Source organism: Carcharhinus amblyrhynchos, chromosome 6 (assembly GCF_965287045.1).
Source record: "Carcharhinus amblyrhynchos chromosome 6, sCarAmb.v2.hapA, whole genome shotgun sequence".
NCBI classification, from domain to species: domain Eukaryota; kingdom Metazoa; phylum Chordata; class Chondrichthyes; order Carcharhiniformes; family Carcharhinidae; genus Carcharhinus; species Carcharhinus amblyrhynchos.
In genome coordinates this window covers 58,423,618-58,449,575 of record NC_137329.1, presented here as the reverse complement: position 1 = coordinate 58,449,575, position 25,958 = coordinate 58,423,618, and the positions used below count along the sequence as shown (strand labels likewise).

At 43.4% G+C, this 25,958-nt stretch overlaps 1 protein-coding gene across 4 annotated transcripts in view; it reads left to right on the top strand.

Moving 5' to 3' along the window:
- Positions 1-25,958, top strand: part of ldlrad3 (low density lipoprotein receptor class A domain containing 3) — a 113,180-nt gene that overhangs the window by 80,070 nt on the left and 7,152 nt on the right. For all 4 annotated transcript variants that reach the window (XM_080190519.1, XM_080190518.1, XM_080190517.1 and 1 more), the window contains exon 5: positions 24,451-24,814. In XM_080190519.1, coding sequence (XP_080046645.1) covers positions 24,451-24,814 — 364 coding nt within the window. The remainder of the gene's footprint in view (positions 1-24,450; positions 24,815-25,958) is intronic.

Below are 25,958 nucleotides of genomic sequence, written 5' to 3'. Positions count from 1 at the left end.
GCCACCCTTAAAATGCCCTCCTAAAAATGAGAAAACCCAGGAATGGGATCTGGAATCCTGGAATTGGGTTTAAAATGCCATTTTCACCCCTCCATTGAGTCTCCCCAATTTCTTGAAAATCCAGTACACTATTTTAATAGTTCTGAATCTATCTGGACCCACCTTTACATGTGTATCTGCAGATCTGCGGGAGCCCCTGTACTGTAACACTATTGTACACAACCTTTACAATGGCACCAAACCACAAGTGGGCTGGCATATGCAAAACTCATAGGACCTTGGAGGGTCACAATGTTAGCCAAGAGGATGGGGGAGGTTTTTATCTGGTGCCTCGTCCCAAAGGAGATATAATGCGAGACCACAAAGATTTTTTAAAATGAGAAACACCAGCTTCTTTAAGAATAAATGCACTTTAGAGTCTTGGAGTCATAGAGCAGCACAGCACAGAAACGGACTCTTTGGCCCAGCTGGTCCATGCTGACCGTGGTGCCATCCCAGCTAGCCTCAATTGCCCATGTTTGGCCCATACCCCTCTATTCCTTTCCCATCCATGTACTTCTCCAAATGCTTTTTAAATGTTGCTATTGTATCTTCCTCAACCACTTTTTCTGGTAGCTCATTCCATATATGCCCCACCCTCTGCATGAATTGATTATTTGTCATGAATTCAGATAAACCATTCACTTACCTCTTAATTATAAACATACAATGAAAAGCAATAAGAAGAGGGACATAGACACAGTGTAAATCTTGTTTTGGGAGAGAATAAATGGCAAGTGGCTGGGATCTCAGTGATGGTAACTCAATTTCTTAAGGATCAGTGTGTGTTTTGGGTATTTTTTGGCTGCCAGCCTAGAACTATAAGTTGATTCCATCTAGCCATAGATTGCTTTATTGCTTTTCTACTGAAAAATTTGTCAATCCCTCCCTAATTATTCTTTGAATCACCTTTTTTCTGGAGGAAAGTGAGATAAGTAAGATGGCAGGTAGCACTGCTAGGAACTGGAGTATTATTCACAGTCTGTGTGAATATCAACTATCTACTGGCCACATAGTGGACATAAATCCTTGATACAACACAGCCAGCAGGTACAGAATCATTAGTTTCGGTCATGGCTGGCTGGCACAGGAAGTGAAAATCACACACAGATCCAGTAGAAAATGATTTTTGAGATTGTGAATATTGGGCATTGATGAAATAATAGAAAGGATTTCATTGTGGCTGTGATCATTTTGCACTTGAACTGAGATCCTTGATGAGGCAGAGGTGTGTGTGTGTGTGTGTGTTTTGGGGGGGGAGGTGGGGTGGTGTTCAAAAGGACATTCAAAGGCCATGAACCACAATTCATAGAATCTGTACAGTGTAGAATGAGGCCATTCAGCCCATTGAATCTGTACCGATCACAATCCTACCCAGGCCCTTTTCCCGTAACCCTGCACATTTACCCTGCTGGTCCTGCTGATGCTAAAGGTCAATTTAGCATGGCCCATCAACCTCACCCACACATCTTGGCAGTGTGGGAGGAATCCAGAGCACCCAGAGGAAACCCCCACAGACAGGGGCAGAATATGCAAACGCCACACAGACAGTGACCCGAGGAAACCTAGGTCCCTGGCGTTGTGAGGCAGCAGTGCTAACCACTGTACCACCGTGCCACTCTATCATAATTCTTAATGTAGCATAATTCTTATCCACTGCTTTGTCTTGTTGCATTTTGAGAGCCTGGAGTTTGAACGGGGTTCTTCTTAACACTGTTGCCTTTGGTGGGTTAAATCATAAATATGAGGATAGAATCTATCATTAACCTTTAACAGTGATTTAAACTTGATAGGAAACCCTTGAGTGATATGTAGTTTGCAAAGACAAAGGCTCTTGCTGCACATGACCTGGAAGCGCTTAGTGGCATAGTGCAGAGAAACATGATCCTTCAGTAGATCCACATGTATCCAAACTGGGAATGATCAACACCAGCACTGGTTTAATTTTCAATTCCTCTTCTCCTCTCAGCCATTTTAAAGGGATAGAATTCATCCCAGGATTTCAAATGTGTACAATAAATAGTTCAAAAGAAAGACAGGAAAACCGAAACCTATAACTCAGTTCGAAGCAGGAAGTTATTTAAGTGGGAAACATGCCACATAATCTTTGAAGTTCTTCACGTTTATAAAGCCCCTGCAGAAAAATACTGCAGATTGTGAATGGTTGCTGGAGTCTGAATTCCCGAGAATTCTATCTCACTTCCCTCCCAGCCATACAGCTGAATCCGGTGTAGGATGTTTTGATTCTGTGCAACCAATTCCTGCTGTGGAGATGCCGGCATTGGACTGGAGTAAACACAGTAAGAAGTCTCACAACACCAGGTTAAAGTCCAACATGTTTATTTGGCAGCGAACACCACTAGCTTTTGGAGTGCTGCTCCTTCGTCAGGTGTGTCACCTGATGAAGGAGCAGTGCTCCGAAAGCTAGTGATATTTGTAACCAATTTCTCCCAGCATCCTCCCACTCCCACCCCCACCCTCACAAGGCTGTGCTTAGTGCAGCACAATCAGGAATCTCTGTGACAGTGTATTTACTGTGAACAAACTGAATGTTGCCATTGAGGACACTGAGACCATTAGAACTCAGCACTGGTTCAGATCCAGGCCCAGAGTGTGTTAGAACTGAGACGGGGAGACATTTATTCAGACAGAGGGTTGTGAATCTGTGGAGGGCTGTGGAAGCTCAGTCATTGCGTATGTTTAAGGTAGAGATTGATAGATTTCTGATTAACAGCAATGTAAAGGGTTATGGGGGGAGTGGGTGTAAAAGGCTTTGAAGCATCTGATCAGTCATGATTATATTAAATGGCAGAGCAGGTTTGATGGGCTTGACAGCCTACTCCCGTGTTCCTATGTTCCAAGGAAGGAATGCATTGATGCTTTTTCCGGTCCCCATTTCCAACGCTCTGGTACTTCCAAACTTTCTGAGGTAGCTGTACGAGGAACAAAAAATGCACTGAGATGATGATATCCACAAGCAGCTAACTACCATTTTTATAGATTACACTCTTACTCTTACTGTTAGGTGGCATGGTGGCAAAGTGGTTAGCACTGCCTCTCTCACAGCTCTAGGGACCCAGGTTCAATTCTGGCCTTGGGTGACTGTGAGGAGTTATCTCATGTCCTCTCTGTGTCCACATGTGTTTCCTCTGGGTGTTTCAGTTTACTCCCACAGTCCACAGATGTGTAGTTAGGTGGATTGGCCTCTCTAAATTGCTCCTTAGTATCCAAAGACGTGTAGGATAGCAGGATTAAAGGGGTAAATACATGGGGTTACAGGTCTATACAGCGTCTATTGGTGAGACTTTGCAGACCTGATGAGCCAAATAGCCTCCTTCTGTACTGTAGGGATTCAATGATTTATTTAAAACATCAATTTATACCCCATCACTGCAGTGCTAACATTATTAATTTTCCACAGAGTTCACTCTTATTTCCTAATTTTGCATAAACAAAAACTGAATAGAAGTTCAAAAATCCAAATTTTTTCCATTCATTTCCACATTTGGAAATTCCAGTGACCCAAATCTTCTTCAACTCTATCAGATATAATTCAGTGGTTGGTGATCTTGTCTCTGAATCGGAAGGATACAAGTTCAAATCCTATGCCTGAAAGTTAAATCTATAATTTAGACTGACATAATTGAGAGAATGTTGCACAGACAATTGCTTGAGGAAGCTTGTAAAAGTATTGGAGAGAGTACAGAGGAGATTCACAGAATGGTTTCAGGTACAAACAACTGCAGCAGTGCAGATAGACTGGAGATGTTGGCAAAGGTTGTGAGAGGAGACGTGATAGAGGTAGTCAAGATCCTGAGAGGTATGGACAGGGTAAATACTGAGAAACTGTTCCCACTCAACAGAGCATCAAAAACTAAAAGGCGCAGATTCAAAATAATTGGCAAAAAGGAGTAGAAATGATGCGAGGAAAGTTTTTCAGCCAGAGAGTGGTTGGAATCTGTAATGAACTTCCTAAGAGGGAACTGGAGGCAGTTCATAGAATCCCTACAGTACAGAAGGAGTCAGTCCACCCATTGAGCCTGCACCGACAACACTCCACCCCCGTAACCCCACATATTTATTCTGCTAATCCCCCCCCCCGAAACTAGGGCAATTTAGTATTGCAAATCAACCTAGCCCGCATATGTTTGAATTGTGGGAGGAAACCCATGCAGATGCAGAAAGAATGTCCAGACTCCACATAGGCGACGACCTAAGCCGGCAATCGAACCCAGGACCCTGGCACTGTGAGGCAGCAGTGCTAACCACTGTGCCACCATGCTGCCCTCTTTCAATCAAGGTGTTCAAAAGGGAATTGGATTGCTATTGCGTTTGCTTGGTGAAGGTGACCTGTTGTCGATTAGAATTAAACTGAGTGTCTGTCTGCCCTGTCAAGTGAACATAAGATTCAATGGTAATATTTTGAAGAAGAACAGGGGAGCTTCCACCAGCCTCCTGGACAATGTTTACCCTTCAGTCAGCATCAGAAAAATAGATGATCTGATCATAACCATTCCTCTATGTGAGAGCTTGCTGTGTGCAAATTGACTACTTTGTTTCCCACATTTCAACAACAGCTACATTTCAAAGAACTGTGAAGCAGTTTGGGACATTCTGAAAGATATATAAATTTCAGTTGTTTATTTACATAGAAGCATAATGGATCTAACTGGTTCCTTTTCATTGCCTGGATTTTTAATGAATCTTACCCCTTCACCCCCATTACACAGAATTCTAAATGAGCCAAATCCATTTTTCTTCAATCCCACACTCTGGATTTCTATGAGCTAATTTTCTTCCCCTTCATTATCAGTGTACCGTGTACTTGGTTTACCTGTCTGTTTGCTCCCATCATGCAGATTTCTTGGAGAATCATAATTCTGAATTGCCTTTTCTATGCGGTGAATTGGATTTGAATTCAACTCTCACTAATATTAGACACTACTGCCAAATGACACTTAGAGATCCAAACACATTATCAAATTATTTCTAGGTATGATGTAGGTATTAGATATAGAAAAGGAAGAAACAGACATATGCAAAGGCTTATGTCATTAGTAGGTGCTGGAATGGGAAGAGGACATAGAAAGTCACCATAAATGCAAACATGAATGGCAGACTTCTACAATGGCCTGTTCTTTATTTCACATTGTGCTCTTTCAAAATAGTAATTTGCAAAAAAGGATACTTGTGAAATTATAAAGATGTGCTGACAGCACCAAGCCGTCTGGGTGATTGATGCAAGGGAAATGCATTTAGAGAAATCTGGATCTGTGGTGCAGAAGGGAATATTGATTGGCAGTGGAATTTTAATATGGTGAATACAGGTCGAGTATCCTTTATCCGGAATTCTTGGGGCTAATTGCATTTGGGATTTCCGGTCAGTTTGGTTTTCAGAAACCACATGTAGGCCTAGGCCTACTTACATTACAGTGGCTGAAACCTAGGCTAGCTATAGCCTAAAGTCAATACAGTGATTCAGAAGTAAGATGTACCACTGAATAATAAATACAGGGAACTTGTGATAAGTTCCCACCCATGGCACCAGCGACGATTCTGCTTAAGGAGAAGGTTCTCAAGGCAAACAGCGCAGACAAAAATCGCAAGGTAAACAGTTCGGACTAACAACTAGATTTCCCACACTAAAGGTTGAACGCAGTCGGTCAGTTTTGTGTTGACTCAGGTCAGGGACTTGTCGTACTAAAGACCGTGTGCAATCGTGAGCATGTCGGTTCGGGTCACTAAAGGTTGATGAGGTTCAATAAAAATGCGGTCTTTGGATTTATTCCAAATTTATGGATAAAGAGAATTGAACCTGTATAACACTTTGCAGAATTCTCTAGGAAATAATAAACACATACAACATGAAGAAGCTGCAGCTCAGAGCAATGATCAAGGAAAAGGATTGAAGGATAAGCATTAATTAAATCTCAACCAGATAAATGAGGCAAAAAATGTTGACTGAACATCAACGGAAAGCCAATCAAATACTGGTGAACGGCTTCAGGGTAGCTGGCTGTTAATTGAAATCAGTTATTTGAACCCTGTATAGATGGGTGATAAAACCACAATTGGAATATCGATTCATATTTGCTCATCTCTCACATTGTCCAACATAAAATCTAATATGTTGTTTGCAATTCAAACACCAATAATGTAGTAATGGATAAATCTTCCATTTTGCTGATTACCTTACACCTACACAAGTTTCTTTCAAGCAAAGTGAATGAATGAAACAGGGTCCAGTGGATTGTATCTGCTGTGGCGACATGTCTATTCTTGCCCCTTTCTTGTGCTTTTAATTAGTTTCCAGATAGAAGTTTTGTAAGCATCTTGCAGAGTAAAGCATAAATTTAATCTGTGACATTTACCACAAATACAAAAGAAAAGCCCTCCAAATTTCATAATTATTAAATTATTCATTTCATATAATGTGAATGGAATTTTTTATTATAATACATAACCCTGTCCTGAACCAGTTATTCTGCTGGAAGTTAGTTAATTATTTCAATACCTCAATGCAGATCAAATAAATTCAGGAGCTTTGTGGAAATGAAGATTGGAAAAACAGTTGAACTGGGAACAAAGAGCTGAATCAAAGGGGAAGAGAGTTCAAACTAGTGTCTGGCTCCATTTGAAAGCAGACATTTTAAATGAAACCAGGAGATGGCTGAAGACAGCAGAGATTAGAGCCTGGAGTGCCCCCCTCAGGCCAGGATTTTAATGGCAGCTTCATGTGTCAGGTTAACGGCACTCACTTCCCCACTGAGTGAGTCTGCCAGCTCCTTGGTGAAGCTGCAGAGAGGATGACAGAAAGACGCTGAGCATAACCAGAACCTGTTCACCTTGATTGGCTATGAGATATTTTGGGGGTGGGGTGGGGGTTTACTATTTCAAAAATAATTTACCTTAATACTGGAATGAAAACAGAACATGCTGGAAAAGCTCAGCACATCTGGACTCATGGAAGAAGTGATGATTTGGACTCGAAATGTTAACTGTTTCTCTCTCCCCAGATGCTGCCAGACTGGTAGAGTTTTTCCAGAACTTTCTGCTTTAATTTCGAATCTCCAATATCCAGAATATGTCACTTTTATTTCAGGTTAATTTATTTATTCAGCGAATGAAAGTTCTCGAAGCCAAGCAGTTTCTTCCGGTCCTGCTGCATTGAGTGCGAATAGCCCTCTGCTGAATCTGTGCATTGGACACACTTGTGTCCTGTGGTACATAGTTTGCTCTCACACAGGCACATAGGGGCTGGCACCAATGCCCTATTTGTACAGGTTGGCCAATCAGGGGCCATGGCCAGTCCTGAACCTGTTGAGGGTGGATCACTCATTCCTTGGAGGGTTGAACCCAGGCAGCTGGCTTTGAGACCAGGTATTGTTTGTCATGTCCAATGATTCCCATTCATTTGTCCATGTGGAATTTATGTTAAAGTCCTGTGTAGGAGGGGTTTTCCAGATTGGCATCTTGATGGAACTCGTACCTTGGGTGGGCTGAATAGATCAACATGAAGTGGCAGGTGGGGGGGTATTGTAAACACTTCCTATCATTTGTGGGTTGTTGCAAGTCAATCGATATGTGGAGGAGTGATGTTTACTAGGACAGGGAGCCAAGGGAATGGTACTGAGTGTAGTATTCCAGTAATGATACACTTGGTAGTATTCAGCTGGGTGTCAGCACTGTGTGTGATGATCTTGACCAAACAGGGATGCAATGTCCTGCTGGATATGAGAGTGAGTGCTGAGGGTCAGAGGGAGGTGGTAGCAGCATCCCATGTTGAGCCGGATGGTTTGGCAATCAAATTATTTCTGACCTTGGCTGCAGTTGTTTTAAGGTTAATGTCCTACCTAAGGTCACTCCAAGGTATGTTGGAGTTGGGTGGTGCTTTAACTTGTAGCCATTCATTTGGACATTGAGATATTTATTGGCTTTTGCATTGTGAGGATGGAATAAGCTGGGATGCTGTTTTTGTAAGGCTTGTCTTGAGTCACATGTGTTCAAGTTTTGACAAGTCCTTGTGTAGGGTCTTGAGTTGGGGGCTTGAGTTGTGAAGCAGATGTCATCGACGTATATATGTTTATAAGTTGAACGGGGCTGGAGCCAGTACTGAGCCATAGGGGGAGTCCATTGGTTTGTCTTTTCCAAGCAAACACTATCGTAGGTGGCTGTGAGGTTGAGGAATACTGCATCTGTCTTCAACTTTTTCTGCAAACTGTGTAAGTGGTAAGGCCCAGTATCTGTTCTCCTGTATGGCAGCCCTTACAGAAACTAGATTGGTCAATGCTAAGCACTTAGTCAATTGGGGATGTGCTGAAGGATGAGGCACTCAAGCATTTTGTATGGGCCTAACGGGAGACAAATTGGTCAGTGACTACCTGCAAATATAGGGTCTCCTCCAGGTTTTGGTACAGTGATGACTTTTACTGTCTGGCATTTCTTTAGAATGATGTTGGAATTTATGACCATTGTGTAAAACTGAGTCAGCCAGGCAAGAATTTGGAGCCTCAGGTGTTTCGTAAATTCAGGTGCAATGTTGTTAAATCTTGCTGCCGTGCCACACTTTAAGCCCTGTTGCGCCCTCTTTAGTTCTGTAACATCAAAGGGAGCAGGTCTGGTGTCTTCTCTGTGTTGCTGATGGTGTTGTCTTAGTTCACCCTGGATGGCTGTTTTGGTGTTTTTGTCCAGGGTGCCTTAGCTATGGAAAACAGATGGCTGGAGACATCGTTGGGAGTAACTGAGGGACAGTTTTGAGTGGATGGCTTTGAGTGACAGATCAGGCTCCACCACTTCCTGCTGGAGTGTGTGGAGTTTATCTCCAGTTGGTTTCCTCACACTCAGTGTGGCACGCAGCGTTGACTAAATCAAATGGCCTCCTACCCCTGGGTCCCCTGATGTTTTGTATGCAGCACTCTCTTCATCTAAGCATGGGATGCAGATGGGCTGGTAGCCTCGGGGAATTGCTCTGCAGGCTGCTTTGTAGCTGGGACTGTAGAGACAGTTGTATGCTTTGTCAACAGTGATTCTTGTAGTGAGATTGCTGAGCTGCTGTGTTCCAAGGTTTTGCCATATTTTGTCCAGTTGGCTTTCTGGAAGTTTCATCACATCTTCTTGGTGCTGTTAACTACTGGAACACTTGGGGCTATATGAATGAGTATGGGCTGCACTGGAAGTCATTGAAGACAAGGCTCTGTGCAGGGTGGGGAGTCCCATTAAGTGAACTGATTCAGCATAGGTCAGGAGAGTGTAAACCACTAAAGAGCAAGAGTTCTACTTACAGAACAGGGCAAAACAATCACACAAGAGGTGAGAAAATGCTGGGAGAGGGTAAAAGAAAGGCAAAGGAAGACAAAAAGCTAGTAAGAGCTACAAAAATGGGGATATAAATAGGAACTTGAGGAATATCAAGATGAACACAATGTGGTTTTACAATTAGAAAGGGTTGACACCGGTAATGTGGTCATTTTAAAAACAGATGCAGGTTAAATTGCAGATAAATATAAGGAAATGGCAGACTTGTTCAATGATTAATTTGTATCAGTCTTCATTGTAGATTCAGAGGATTATATACCTGACATCTCAGGGAAGTAATAATGAATCAAGAACTGGAAACTGAATAAAGCAAGAAAACTGTTAGAAAACATAATGACACAAAAAGCTGCCAATTCCCCAGGCCTTAATAAATTCCATCCCTGTGCTTTAAAGGAAGGAGGTGAGGAAATTGCACATAATTTAGTCATGATTCTCCAAAGTTTTCTTCATTTGACAATAGTGCTGAAACAACTTGCATTTAGATAACATCATTAATATAGTACAACATCCTAAGCAACTTCACAGAAACACTTTCAAACCAAATGTGACACCAAGCCAGAGAAGGAGATAATAGAGTAGGTGACCAAAAGCTTGGTCAAACCGTTAGATATTGAGAATGTCTGCTTGGAAGAAGATTGTAAGAAGTCTCAAACAGGTTTATTTGGTAGCAAAAGCAACTAGTTTTCGGAGCTGCCCCTTTGTCAGATTTAATCTGGTGTTGTGAGACTTCTTACTGTGTTTACCCCAGTCCAACGCTGGCATCTCCACCTCATGGAGGAAGATTGGGCAGTGAAGAGATTTAGGGAGGGAATTCCCAAGCTTAGGACCTCAGCAGTTGAAAACATGGTCAGCAGTGGTGGTGCCATTAAAATCAGGGATGCTCCAGAGGCCAGGACTGGAGGAACACAGATACCTCAAAGGCTGCAGGACTGGAGAATGTTATAGAGAGTATTAAAGAATTGGAGGGATTTCCAAGCAAGAATAAGAATTTTTAAATCAATTCACGAATTGCTTCTTTAGGTTGGAAAATTGCAAATGTAACTCCACTATTTAAGAAAGTTGAGAGGGAGAAACTGGAGGAAATGGATTTGTTGGTCTAACATTGCTTATGGGGAGGTTATTGGAATATTGAAGACAAAATGACAGAGCACTTGTAAAAATTTGATTTTTATTTATTCTTCACAAGATGTGGGCATCTCTGGCTAAACCAGCATTTATTACTCATCCCCAATTTCCCTTGAGAGGGCGGCGATGAGCTGCTTTTTTGAACCACTGCAGTCCATTTTGTTGTAGGTATACCCACAATGCTATTAGGAAGAGAGTTCCAGGATATTGACCCAGTGACAGTGAAGGAACAGTGATGTCGTTCCAAGTCAGAATGATGTGTGGCTTGGCGGGAAACTTGCAAGTGGTGGTGTTCCCATGCATCAGCTACCCTTGTCCTTCTAGGTAGTAGAGATCAGGTTTTGGAAGGTGCTGTTAAAGAAGCCTTGGTGAGTTGCTGCTGTGCATCTTGTATATTGTACGTACTGCTGCTACTTTGCACTGGTGGTGGAGGGAGTGAAAGTTTAAGGTGATGGATGGGGTGTCAATCAAGTGAGCTGCTATGTCCTGGATGATGTTGAGCTTCTTAAGGGTTAATGGAGCTACACTCAACCAGACAAGTGGGGAGCATCTTCCACTGCACTCTGACTTGTAGATGTGAACAGGCTTTGGGGTACAGACGTGAGGTAAGTCACACCCTGCAAAATTCCCAGTGTCAGACCTGCACTTGTATCCACAGTTAAATTTCTGGCCAGTGGTAAACCGCAGGAGAGAGAAACAAAGTTAATATTTCATGTCAATGACCTTTCATCAGTTGCAATGTTAAGAAATACTCCTTCATGATAAAGATGGTATGGATCTGTAAATCTTTTTCACAAAAATCAGCAGACTGCAACTCTATTAATTATTCTAAATCAGAGATGGATAGATATTTGTGAACCAAGAATATTAAGGGATATCAAGCTAAGGCCACTAGATGCAGTTAAGATCTTATTGAATGGTAGGCTAGGCTTGATGGACTAAATGGCCTTCCGTCACTCCTATGATCCCAGATATCCATGGAGTAGTTCAGGTTGCCAGTTGCGGTTGGGCAGACCAAGCCTACAAAATTGGTGATAATGCAAAAATTTAGCAGAAAATTCTTAATTTTTAAAATTAATGCCAAAAAAGTGCATAATTCAACACCATGATCTTACTGAGGCGCAGTGTTATTTTTCTATGTTACAACAATGACTTTGGGACCTCCTGAGCTCATGACGGGCACGATATAAATTATGTTCTTCATGCTCTCTGTGTGTATCTCCTGCATCTTCACAGCTCCCTCTCAGTGTGCATGCACCAACTTGCAAAGCACTACATTCATACAATTCTTTGTGCATCGTACTGTATCATGTAACTGCTTCATCATGTCGCTCCTCAAGAGTGACCCATTCACTCCCTTTGGAGAATTTGAGCAGTCCAGTTCCTTTCCACTTCGCTCCCACCTGGCAAAGAGCTTTGTATCTGTTGCACAATGTTCCAGCGAGCTAACTCCTTCCATTGAAGCTGATTATTTAGAAACCAAGCATTTATTGTTAACGCATCCACCACCATTTCCCACTTATAGAATCGTAAGGTTACAGGCTCAAAGAAGCCATTCAGGCTATCATGTCAGTGCTGGACCTTTGAAGGAGCAATTCACCTAGCGCCATCCCCTGCCTTTTATCTGTAGCCCTGCAAATGTCTCCTTTTCAGATAATGGTCCAATTACCTATTAAAGCCTCAATTGATCCTGCGTCCACCACACTCTCAAGCTTTACAAATCCTAACTACTCACTGCTTGTTAAAGAAAACTTTGCTGTGTCACTGTCGCTTCTTTTGCCAATTATCCCAAATCTGTACTCGCTGGTTCGTGACCTGTACAGACCCCGCATGAGCTTGAATATGTCTAACAAATCTCCCCTCAAACTGTAGTTCTTCACTGTACTTTCTCATCCTTGGAACCAATCTCGTCAATCTTTTCTGTACCCTTCACTCCAGTGGAGGTCAGACCAGTGTTCTAAACACATTTAATATAACATCCTTTCTATCTATACCCTTTTGATAAAGTCCAGGATGCTGTATGCTTTATTGGCTGCCTTTTCAATGTGTCCTTCAATGGGTTATGCACATATACACTTGGGTCTCTCTGTTCCTGCACTCTCTAGAATTGTACCTTTCATTTTATATTATCTCTCTGCGCTCTTCCTACCAAATTGATTTACTTCACATTTTTCTGCATTAAAGTTAATCTGCCACTTGTCCATCCATTCCACCAATCTGTTTATGTTGTTTTGAAGTTCTATGCTATCCTCCTCACCATTCATTACAATTCTGAGGTTTGTATCATCCACAATTTTGAAATTGTACTCTGTACATTAAGATTTGGACCATAAATATATATCAGAAAGAGCAGGGGGTCTTACCACTAACCCCTAGGCAATCCCACTATAAACCCTTCCTCCAGTCCGAAAAACAGCAGATCACCACAACTCTGTCACTCAGCCAGTTTATCCATGCTGCTATTGTCTGTTTTACTCCATGAACAATAACTCAGAAGTCTGTTATATGGCACTGTATCAAATGCCTTTTGGAAATTCATGTACACCAAATTAACACCATTACTCTCATCGACCCTCTCTGTTATCTCATCAAAAAGCTTCAACAAGCTAGTTAAACACAATTTTTCTTAACAAATCCATGTTGACTTTCCTTAATGAAACTGCATTTGTTCCAAGTTATCATTTCGAAAGAATTATCAACCACCAGGTTAAACTGGCTGGAATTTGCTTGTTGGACTTATCACTACACCTTTTTTTGAACATGGTGGAACATTCACAATTCTCCAGTCCTATGGCACCATCCCTGCATCTAAGGGAGAGTGGAAAATGATGGCCAGTGCCTCTGCAATTTCCACTCTCACTTCTTTCAGCATTGTTGGAAAAATCTCATTTGGTTCTGGTGCCTTACAGATAGCCTACCCAAGATGTGTCCCTTATCAGTTTAAGCTCTTATAGATGTCTACAGCATGGAAACAGACCTTGTGGCCTAACTTGTCCATGCTGCCCCTTTGTTTTCAAACTCCTAAGCTGGTCCCAATTGCCCACATTTGGCCTAAATCCCTCTACACCCATCTTACCCGCGTAACTGTCTAAATGCTTTTCAAAAGACAAAATTGTACCCACCTCTACTACTACCTCTGACAGCTTGTTCCTGACGCTCACCACCCACTGTGTGAAAAAATTGCCCCTCTGGACCCTTTTGTATTTCTCCCCTCTCACCTTGAACCTATGCCTTGTAGTTTTAGACTCCCCTACCTTTGGGAAAAAATATTGACTATCTAGCTGATCTATACCCCTCATTATTTTATAGACTTCTATAAAATCACCCCTCTGCCTTCTATGCTCCAGAGAAAAAAGTCCCAGTCTATCCAGCCTCTCCTTATAACTTGAACCATCAAGTCCTGGTAGCATTCTAGTAAATCTTTTCTACACTCTTTCTAGTTTAGTAATATCCTTCCTATAATAAGATGATCAGAATTGTACACAGTATATCTTCAAATATTGAACGAACTGCTCTTTTACTGTGACCTAGTTAACATCATCTTCCTTGGTAAAGACTTAAAATTAAATTAAATACCTCAGACATGCCCCCTGCCTCCATGCATAAATCCTCTTTTCACTCTCTAAATAGCTTCACTCTTCCTCTTGCCATCCTTTTATTATTTCTATGCCAATGGAAGACTTTTGGATTCTATTTTATGTTAGTTGCCAGTCTCTTCTCATCTTTTCTCTTTATTTTTTGTATTTGCTTTTTCATTGCCCCTCTAAACATTCTATATTCAGCCTGGTTCTCAACTGTACTGTCCACCTGACATCTGTCATAAGCACACATTTTCTTCTTCATTTTAATCTATCCTTTTCCTTATCTATGGATTTGTTTGCCCTACCTTTCCCCTTTGTGGGAATATACTTTAACTATACCTGAACTATTTCTTCTTAAAGGCAGCCCATTGTTTAGTTACAGTTTTGCCTACTTATCTTTGAATCCAGTTTATCTGGGTTAGATTCATTCTTATCCCATTGAAGTTGTCTTTCCCCCAGTTAAACGTTTTGATTCTGGATTGCTCCTTGTCCTTTTTGATAGCTAAACTAAACCTTATGACACAATGATCACTGTCCCCTGTTCTCCAACTGACACTAAATCCACTTTGCCCACCTCATTCCCAAGAAGCAGGTTCAGCAATGCCTCCTTTCTCATTGCACTGGAAACATATTGCTGTAGGAAATTCTCCTGAACACACGTGAGGAACTCTTATCCCTCTCTACTCTTTACACTACTACTATCCCAGTCTATATTTAGATAATTCAAGTTCTCAAGTATAACCATTCCATAATTCTTGCAATTCTCTGCTATTTCCTTGCAAATGTTCCTTTACATCTTCCCCACTCATTGGTGACCTGTAGACAATACTGAGAAATGTAATTGCACCATTTTTGTTTCTTAGCTCTAACCAAATAGACTTACCCTTTCCCCTCTGGGACAAAATCTCTCTCCAGCGCTGCAATGTTCTGCTTAATCACTCACCTGATGAAGGAGGAGTGCTTAGAAAGCTTGTGATTCCAAATAAACCTGTTGGACTTTGACCTGGTGTTGTGAGACTTATTACTGTGCCCATCCCAGTCCAACACCAGCATCTCCACATCCTGCTTAACAAGTGCTGCACCCCTTCCCTTTCCATATCATTCACACACAGCTTATATCCAGGAATATTTAATATCCAGTCCTGTCCTTTTCTGAGTCCAAGTCAATGTTATCATCACAACATCATATTTCCATGTGGTTATCTGCATCTGCAACTCACTAATCTTACTTACCATACTTTGCATAATCACATATATGCACTGTAAATCCAATTTAGACTTTAGTATGTTCCTCCTTACATTGAACCTACCTAATTTCTACAGTAGTGCTATCTGTCTGTCCCAATCTCCTTTTGAATATTGATCTCCGCTGTTACCTCCTGGTTGGCACCTCTGCCAACTTTAATTGAATACTTCCCAAAAATCCAGCAAGGAAACTGGTCCTGCTTTATTTAGGTGTAAACTGTCTGGCCTGTACAGTTCCCATTTCCTCGCGAACTGATACCAATATTCTTAAGAATCTAAAGCCTTCCTGCCTGCACTATCTCTCCAGCCACACTTTCACTTGCTCTGCCTTCTTATTTCTATACTCCCTTGCACATGGTACTGGGACTAATCCAGAGATTACAGGTGGATTCTCCTAAAAGAATTTGTGATCTCCCAACCTCTGCACCCCCTACCCCCACCCCTCCCCCAAGCTGACCTCCCTCCCACCTGATGGCCAGTCCCAATCGCTGGCCTTCCCTCCCTGTGTCATCACCAACTGCAGAGTGGCAGCCGGACACCCCGCGCCGACCGATCACTTCCTCTCCAGAGGTCCTGCTCCTACTGGGCCCCACTCCCTTGGCACTGCCTGATGCCTGGTAGGCATCGGGCAGTGCCAAGTGGTTGGGGACCAATGCTGCGGGCTGGGAGAGTTGCCCCCTACTATTTTGAGTCCTGCCTGCTAATTTCCTATCTACCTCCGTAAATTCTGACTCAGGACTACATCCCACTTTTTACTAATATATCGTTGTTTCAAATGTGGGCCACGAGCACCAGTTGTTCATCCTTTCCTTTCAGGGTACTCTGCAGCCATTCAGTGACACCCTTGATTCGAGCACCAGGGAGGCAACATCCTGGATTCACATCTGCAGCTACCGCGACATGGCCTGTTCCCCTAACCATCAAACCTCCTATCACTATTGCGATTTCAGTCTCTTCATGCCTCCAGTACAGCTCAGCCAGCCCTGATACCATGGGCTTGAATCTGGCTGCAGTCCCAAGATGAAGCATCACTTCTTTTACAGGTGTTCAGAATTGAATGAGACTCACTCAGGGAATTCCTGCACTACCTGTCTGTTTCATGCTCGTGGTCTGGTTGTCCATTTCTTCTCTCCCTCTACTCTCTTGAGCTGTAGGGTGACCAAATCTATAAATCTGTTCTCCACAAAGCAATCAACCACGCAGATGTTCTGCAGTGATGCCAGCTGCCGTTCAAACTCTGAATCCCGAAGCTCGGGCGGCTGCAGCAGACATTTCCCGTACACACATCCAGAATACAGGGAATGTTGTGGAGTTCCAATGTGGAACTGAACATGCAGTTCAGGTGTCTGAGCTCCTCCCGGCCTGCCTCGTGCTCCTCCCCTCCCCCGGCCTGCCTCGTGCTCCTCTCTCCCCCTGCCTGCCTCATGCTCCTCACTCCCCCGGCCTGCCTCGCGCTCCTCCCCTCCCCCGGCCTGCCTCGCGCTCCTCCCCTCCCCCGGCCTGCCTCGTGCTCCTCCCCTCCCCCGGCCTGCCTCGTGCTCCTCCCCTCCCCCGGCCTGCCTCGCACTCCTCCCCTCCCCCGGCCTGCCCCACGCTCCTCACTCCCCCAGCCTGCCTCGTGCTTCTCACTCCCCCGGCCTGCCTCGTGCTCCTCACTCCCCTGGCCTGCCTCGTGCTCCTCACTCCCCTGGCCTGCCTCGCGCTCCTCCCCTCCCCCGGCCTGCCCCACGCTCCTCACTCCCCCGGCCTGCCTTATGCTCCTCGCTCCCCCGGCCTGCCTTGTGCTCCTCCCCCCGCCCGGCCTGTTTTGTGCTCTCCCCCACCATCCGGCCTGATCCGCACTCCTCCCCAACCCTGCTTCACGCACCTTCCAGTAATCTTGTGGAATAATCACTGGTGAATGCCCTGTCAAATCTGTGACCCAGAAACAGCAGCATAAGTTTAAACCTCGTTATTTTAATGTGTACTTTTAGTGACCAAAAATTATCCTGTTTTTGTTTGGATTGTACCTATGGGTGAATCATACAGCAACAATCTGTTTGCCTTCCAATTCCGAGAAATGCTGATTGAAACAAAACACATAAGGACCAAATACTCACTGTTCATTGTGGTGTGAATGTTTTTCACAAAATCTTCACCCAGCTAATTGAAAATGTTCCTGTCGCTAAAATCCCTGAAACTGAGAATATATTTACAAGCCTGAATAAGTTTTGAGTTCCTGACCCCACTTGCTGAACATGATGGAAGAGCATTTGAAAGATCAAGAATGCTCTGGTAAACATCCGCTGATGACTACTTTGTTGTTGGGCTGCAATTACTGAGACATTCAAGATTCATGAGATGTCCCAGCAATTTGGCAGAATGGTGGGTTCCTAATTGGTGATCCACCAGCCTGGGACATTTCCGTTTGATCGTGAGAGCTGGGTTGGTTCCAAATCCAGATTGGAATGTCATTGACCTACGACAGTGGTGCTTTTGTTTTTGTTGGCGTTGTTTTGTGTTCATTAAGCCAGCAGAGGCTTGCCTTGTTTATCACTGAGAGACTTTCAAAGGAAGCAAGTTCACCTCATTGATACAGAGTAAAGTAACATAATTTAATTCAGGGACACACTGAACAAGTTTTTCAGCAGAGACAATTCCTATTTCTGAGCTCAAGGAGTAGTTGGATTCACTGCAGGGCAAATGGGAGGCTGAGAATTTCCTGGTGCTGGTGTCCCAGCTAGTGATCACCCCCACATCTACAGAAACCTCAGGAGGATAGAGACTGAGTGACAACCCAACATGTTAAGAAGAGGGAAGCTCTTCGGGGAGTGTGGCACTCGCGGAGTCATTTTCAGTGTTGAATAGCCAATGAGGGTGGTAATACCTCAGGGAGGTGCAGTCTGGAGCACATCCTCGATGCCATGGGGCGAATGACTGCACAGGGAGAAGTGTAGACTTGAAGTGACCATCAGGGAATCAATAGTCGGGGGAATAAACAGGTATTTGTGCAACTGCTGATATGAGCCTTGGATGGTGTGTGCCTCCCTGTTGCCAGGGAAAAGAACAGCACTGTTCATGTGCAAAACACTTTACAGAGAAATGGGAAAAGCCAGAAGTTCTGGTTTATGTTGGAACCAATGACAGGTAGTAAAAGGTTTGAGATCCTACACACAAAGCTCCAGTAGCTAGCAAGGAAGATTAAAGGCAGGATTTTAAAGGTATTCTTTTCATAATAATTGGAACTAGTATCCTCACGGAAAAGTTAATTAGTTTGGAGTGGGCAGATGGTTAAAATAATTTGACAGGGGGAGAGGCACCAGGAGGAAGCATTTGAGAGTAGAAACAAGGCAAGCTAAAGGAGAACCAAACAGCATTACAATAAAGGTGGCTTAGAAATCAGACAAATATGTCAAAGAGACATGTGATGAAAACTTTTTCTAATATGTATTATTTCATGGAATGTCGGCTTTGCTGGCAACGACTGCATTTGTTGCCCATTCCTAATTGTTCTTGAGGCATGGCAGCATGGTGGCGCAGTGGTTAGCATTGCTGCCTCACAGCACCAGGAACCCAGGTTCAATTCCCAGTTTGGGTCACTGTCTGTGTGGAGTTTGCACATTCTCTCCATGTCTGCGTGGGTTTCCTCCGGGTGCTCTGGTTTCCTCCCACAGTCCAAAGCTGTGCGGGTTAGGTGGATTGGCCATGCTAAATTGTTCCTTAGAATCAGGAGACTAGCTAGGGTAAATGTATGGGGTTATGGAGATGGGACCAGATGGGACTGTGATCGGTGCATACTTGATGGGCCAAATGGCCTCTTTCTGCACTGTAGGATTCTATGATTCTAAGTGGCTTGCCTCACCATTTCAGATGGAAGTTAGGAGCTGACCACATTAATGTGGGTCTGGAGTCACATGTAGGCCAGAATAGGTAGAAACAGCATATTTCCTTTTTTAAACATCATTAGTGAACCAGATGGGTTTTAACGACAATCGATAATGTTTTGTGGTCATCATTACTGAGACTAGCATTCCAGGTTATTAATTGAATCTAAATTTCACCAGCTGCCAGGGTGGAACTTGAACCCACATACTCAGAGCCTGGGCCTCTGGATTGCTAACTGATATGCCATTGTCTCACCAAACTAAGATGGTTTTAAAATGTGTAAATGTCCTGAATGCTAAATAAGCTGGTGAGCTGCAGGTACAAGTGACCATGTGGGAATATGACATGGTGATGGTAACGACATCAGGCTAAAGCCAAAGCAAGGTTGACACTTAATAATCTTGCCCACAATCTATGAGAAAATGTAGGGCAGGATGAAAGTCAAGGAATGGGTGGCAGTATTGATCATAGACACTGTTACAGCATGAGAAAGGGATGATGTAGGTGAAGATTCAAAGACAGCATTTATTTGGTTAGAATTCATCTTCAATAGAGGAACTTCTACACGACTGGACATATACTGTAGACCATCAAATCATAAAATAATAGAGGAATAATAACTGAAAGAGGCCACTTTGGCCCATTTATGCCTGCATCAGCCAAAAAATGAGCCACCAGCCTAATTCCACTTCCCAGCATCCGGTTAGTAGCCCTGGAGTTATGGCACTTGAAATAGGTTCTTGGCTGGTAATGGGATCAAAGGTTTTGGGGAAAATAGTGTTGAGAAACATATCAGCCAGGATCGAATGGCAGAGCAGACTCAGTGAGCTGAATGGCCTAATTCTATTCCAATATCTTATGGTCTTAGGTGTACATGATGTGGAGATGCCAGTGTTGGTGAGATTTTGCAAGCCCAGGCTATCTGTAACCTCCACGACTTGCCTGGACTTGCAAAATCTCACTAACTGTCTTGGCTGGAGACAATACACATCTCTTTAACCTGTGCTTAACGCTCTCTCCACTCACATTGTCTGTATCTTTAAGACTTGATTACCTGGAAAGACTCACATTCCAACCATTACCTTGTAAATTGAGTTTGTATCTTTATATGCCCTGTTTGTGAACATGACTCCCATTCACCTGATGAAGGAGCAGTGCTCTGAAAGCTTGTGGCTTGTGCTACCAAATAAACCTGTTGGACTTTAATCTGGTGTTGTGAGATTTCTTACTGTGCTTAGCTGCATATCCAGACAATTATTAAATAAATTGAGGGTTTCTGCCTCACCTACTCTTTCAGGAAGTGAATCCCAGGCCAAACAACCCTCCCAGTGAAAAAAACCCTTCCTCATCTCTCCTCTAATCTTTCTACCAGTCAGATTAAATCTATGCCCCTCTTCATTGATCTTTCTGTTAAAATAAATAGATTCTTCCTATCCACTCTATCTAGGCCCCTCACAATTTTGCACATCTCAATCAAATCTTCCCTTTAGTCTCCTCCTGTTCCAAGAACAACTCCAGCCTATCCAATCTTTGTTAATAGTTGTCATGTGCTGGTCTTGGCAAAAGCCTCATAAATCTCATCTGTATTCTCTCTATTGCAACTACATCCTTTCTGTAAAGAGGTGACCAAAATTGCACATAATGCTCACGTTGTGGCCTAACTAATGTATTATATAATTCCAGCATAACCTCCTTGCTGCAATGAGACAGAGGGCACATTTGTAGGTATTTGTTAAGAATTAATTTATGGGATATGGGCATCACTGGCTAGGGCAGCATTTATTGCCTATTCCTAATTGCCCTTGAGAAAGTGCCTTTTTGAACCACTGCAGTCCTTGAAATTTAGGTACACCTACAATGTTTCTTGCGAGCGGGTTCCAGGATTTTGACCCAGTGACAAAGAAGGAACGGTGATATATTTCCAAGTCAGGATGGTGAGTGACTTGGAGGGAACCTCCCGGGTGCTGGTATTCCCAGGTATCTGCTGCCCTTGTCCTCTAGATGACAGTTGTTATGGATTTGGAAGGTGCTGCCTAAGGAATCTTTGGGAATTCCTGTCATGCATTTTGTATATGGTACACATGGAAATGGCAGAAAACTGCAAGAATCTTGGAGTAGTGATAATAGAAGCTTTCATTCATTTGAACATAGGTTTCAAAAATAACTTTGTATAGGACAACAAGGGGCTGGAATGTCTGAAGTATGTAGAAGAGAACTGATCAGTGTGTTTCCAGTCCAACGAGGAAGAAAGCAGCACTGAATCTATTTTTGAGGAAAGACACAGAGCATATTTCAATGGGATCGCATTTGGGAAATAGTGATCACAGTATCATTAGGTTTAGAGTAGTTATGGAAAAGGACATAGAAAAACCAAACATGAAAATATTTAACTGGAGAAGGGTTCATTTCAGTGAGTTAAAACTGGTTTAGGTGAATTAAAATCTAAGATTGGTAGGTAGAATCATAATGCGAGGTTATCAAGGAGATGATAGTGCGGGTCTAGATTAGACACATTCCCATGATGGAGAAAGGAAGGACGTCCAAAACTAGAGCTCCCTGGATGACTAGATATAAAGATTAAAATTAAAAAGCAAGAGGTGCTTATGGTAAATGATATGTTCACAATTCAGTAGAAAACAAAGCTGGACATAGGAAGTACAAGGGAGGATAGAGAAGGAAATAAGCAGGCAATGAGATGGAATGTGATTAATCAATAACATCACTGGGAGCACAATGTTTTTTATAGACTTATAAATAATAAAAAGGTCATCAAAGGAAAGGTTAGAGATCAAAAGAGAGATCTTGTAGAGACAGAGGAGCGGCTGATGCACTAAGTGTGTACTCAGTAAAGTTAGAATACTGGTAATGCCACGGTAAAGTTTCTATTAATAGGAATGTTTTATATAAGAATAATCACTTACTTCAAACCAAATTGTGAAAATATGTGCATATTCATTTGAAATCAAAACTATATTAACATCTCTCCTTTTCACAGATTTTCAATAAATTTAAAGGACAATTTGCCAACGTAAACACTAGTCTTTATTCAGCATTGAGCTTCCCGGAAAAAAATTACAGTAAAACGTCTCGAGGCTTTTAGCAGCAATTTACCTCGGCATACTGGACATGTTTAAATTGCTTTGTTTTTGGCACAAGTATTGGGGGCATTTCTCCCAAAAAAATTCTAAATGTTGAATTTGCGTAAAAACTGGAGTAAATCTTGCTTTTTCAGCAGCAGTTTCAAAATGAATCTGCCAGTGGGACACCCCCATCCCCACTGATTGTCCCCAGAGGTCCACCCCCATCGATCTCTGCCCCCATTAGACCCCTCCTCCTTGGTACTGCCCTATGCCCAGTGCGTAGTGCCAATGTGCCCCCTTGGGCATTGGCATTTTGTCCCTTGACTGTTACGGGGTCCGGGCTAGCACTGCCAAGGTGGCAAAGTCCAGGGGGCGCATCCCCAACCCCCCGGACCCAACCCTCTGGGTTTCCTCAATGGCCCTCTTCACAGCAGCAGGGTCAGGCTGCGAGCTCCTCACAAGTGGGGAGTTATACTAAACGCTGCTGGAGTGAATCATGTTTGGCGGGGGCAGTGTGGGTGACGCTGGTGGGCCCAGAGATTTCAGTCCTGGGTGCAATAAAGGGATTTAAATTGTATGCAAATTAGAATTGGCATATATTATGCAGCTCTGTACCAATCTGGCTGCCGGAGACATATGGAGGCTGTGATGCCCAGCAGGGAGTCCGTGAAACAGCCTCCGTTCAAGTCTCCTGACCCACTGGGCTACAAAAGCAGCACAATGGAATTGGAGAACACTCCCCCCACCCCGCCACCACCACTGCCTCCCCCACATTGTATTTATAAAGAGCCAGGAAATCACCAGTGAAAACAGAGAGGGAACCAACTCGGATGGTGATGGCTAACACAAGAGGACATAGCTTTAAATTGAGGGGTGTTAATTATAGGATGGACGTCAGAGGTAGGTTCTTTAGAGGGTAGTAAGCACGTGGAATGCCCTGCCTGCAGCAGTTGTGGATTCGCCAACTTTTAAGGGCGTTCAAATGGTCAGTGGGTAGGCATATGGATAACATTGGAATAGTTTAGGTTAGAGGGTCATTAGATTGATTCCACTGGTCGGCGCAACATCGAGGGCCGAAGGGCCTGTACTGCGCTGTAATGTTCTGTGTTCTATATTCTAACTGTTTTGGTCGGTTCCCTTCAACCATGCTGAGTTTTTGAAAAACAGGATGTGTCCAACATTAGGCGTAGACTAAAATCATGAATAGGTCACTGAGACAGTGGGACGGCGGCGCGGGCTCGTTGGGCCAAAGGGCCTGTTTCCCGTGCTGTGTTGTTCTTTGTTCAATTAGCCCCTAATCGACCTCACCTATCCACTCACCGTCATTAGATGTTGTGCCATCAGAGAGCCAAGCCACTTATGAACAAAAAACAAACAAAGAACAAAGAATAATATAGAACAGGAACAGGCCCTTCGGCCCACCTCCTGCACTAATCATAATGGCTGCCTAAACTAAAACCGTGTGCACTTACAGAGTGCATATTCTTCCATTCCTGTCCGATTTATGCATTCATCTAGATGCCCCATAAATGCAGCTATTGTACCTGCTCCCACCATCTCCCCAGGCAGCGCGTTCCAGACATACACCACCATCTGTGTAAAAAAACACTTGCGCCGCACATCTCTTCTAAACTTTTCCCTGCACACCTTAAACCTATGTCACCTAGTACTTGATTTTTCTACGCTAGGAAAGAGCACCTGACTATCCACTCCATCCATGCCACTCACAATCTTGTAAACCTCTATCAGGTCAACCCTCAACCTCCATCAATCCAGTGAGAACAAACCGAGTTTATCCAACCTCCCCTCATAGCTAATACTCATATGTATCTTAGCAACAGAGAAATATATTTTGAGTCACATAGTATGATTGTCCAGCCCTTTTTGAAAATATAATCTCCAATTTCCTGTGAGCAACAGTATGGCACTAATAGACTGTGTGAAAACACTTGTAATAATGAACAGCTCTGGAAAGTAATATCATATGTTTCCTTGTTATATTAGACAGGGCAGCAGATTGCAGTGGAAATCAAATAAGTATTTTAAGCAAGTTCAAATGGGTGAGGGCAGCCTTCAGTTATTATCATTTCAGTGCAGCCAAATGATAGTTCGCTGTGACCATTTTGTCTCGTGTTTGCAGGGTACTCCAGATTCTCTGGCTCTTGGAGTGTTCAATAATTCCTCTCCTTTCCTTTTTACAGAAGACAGTCTGGATGGAGATCGCGATTATATTACATCTGATGTCCGCTTCCCGTACTACCCGAGTGTCATCTTCGCTATCATAGGCAGCTCGGTTGTCTTTATCCTGCTGGTGGCATTGCTTGCCATGATGCTGCACCACCATCGCAAGCGCAACAACCTGATTGGGCATGTCACGCCGCCCCTGCACCGCCTGCAGCACCCACTGCTCCTGTCTCGGCTTGTCATCCTGGACCGCACCCACCACTGCAGCGTCACGTACAACACCAGCAATGGCATTCAGCTCACATCCAACTCCATGTACCGCCAGCCTCTAGCAATGGAGGAAGTACCACCCTCATACTCTGAGGCTGTGCTGGAACACAGGTATGAAGTATTTATCTCAACAAAATCACTCACAATTAACCCTTTGTTGCTTCACTATTAAATATAACTGTGATATTAGCTGCATGATATTGCAAAATAAATTACTTTGTGAAAAGCAATCCGCATGATCAACATCCCATCCATCACCTTGAGTATTCTCTCCTTCCACCACTGATGCACAATGGTTGCAGTGTGTGTACATCAACAACTCACCCAGGCTTCTTCAACAAAACTCCCCAAACCGAGTGTGGCACGGTGGCACAGTGATTAGCACTGTTGCCTCAGCTCCAGGCAATTCCTGGCTTGGGTCATTGTCTGTGTGGAGTTTGCACATTCTCCCTGTGTCTGCATGGGTTTCCTCCAGATGTTCAGTTTCCTCCCATACATGTGCAAGTTAGGTTGATTGGCCATGCTAAATTGACCCTTCGTGTCCTGGGATGTGTGTGTTAGAGGATTAAGCAGCGTAAATATGCGGGGTTACAGGGATAGGGCCTGAGTTTGATTGTGGTCGGTGCAGACTCAATGGGCCGAAAGGCTTCCTTCTGCATTGTAGGGATTGTGTTGGATTGGATTGGACCTCCACCTGCTAGTAGACCATGGCAGCAAGTGTTCCTGGGAATACCACCATCCCGGCTTAAACATAAATGACCATTCTTTCATAGTGCCTGTGTCAGTATGCTGGAAGCCCACCCTCTTCCATCACAGCGCTGTTGGAGCACCCTCACCACATAGAGGCCATGTTCAACAAGACAGCTAGCCATCACCTTTGCAAGGATTCCTCCAGATGAAAAATAAATGCAGGTCCTGTGAACGAGTACATAGACTGATGGGGTCATTCCACTTTAAAGGGCTATAATGAATTTGCCAGGCATGATCTCCCCTTCAGGATGCTTTGGTGACTCTACCTGGTTATATTATGTATTACTGGAATGCACTGCCAGATGAGGTCATTGAGACAGACACATTAGTGACATTTAAAACTTATCTGGATAGACACATGAATAGGTGAGGAATAGAGGGATACAAGCCTATCCTAGCGTAGATAGGACAATGTGATTGATGTAGGCTTGGAGGGCCAAAAGGCCTATTCCAGTGCTGTATTGTTCTTTGTTTGCTCTTTGTTAAATTGTGTTTTGAAGTGAAA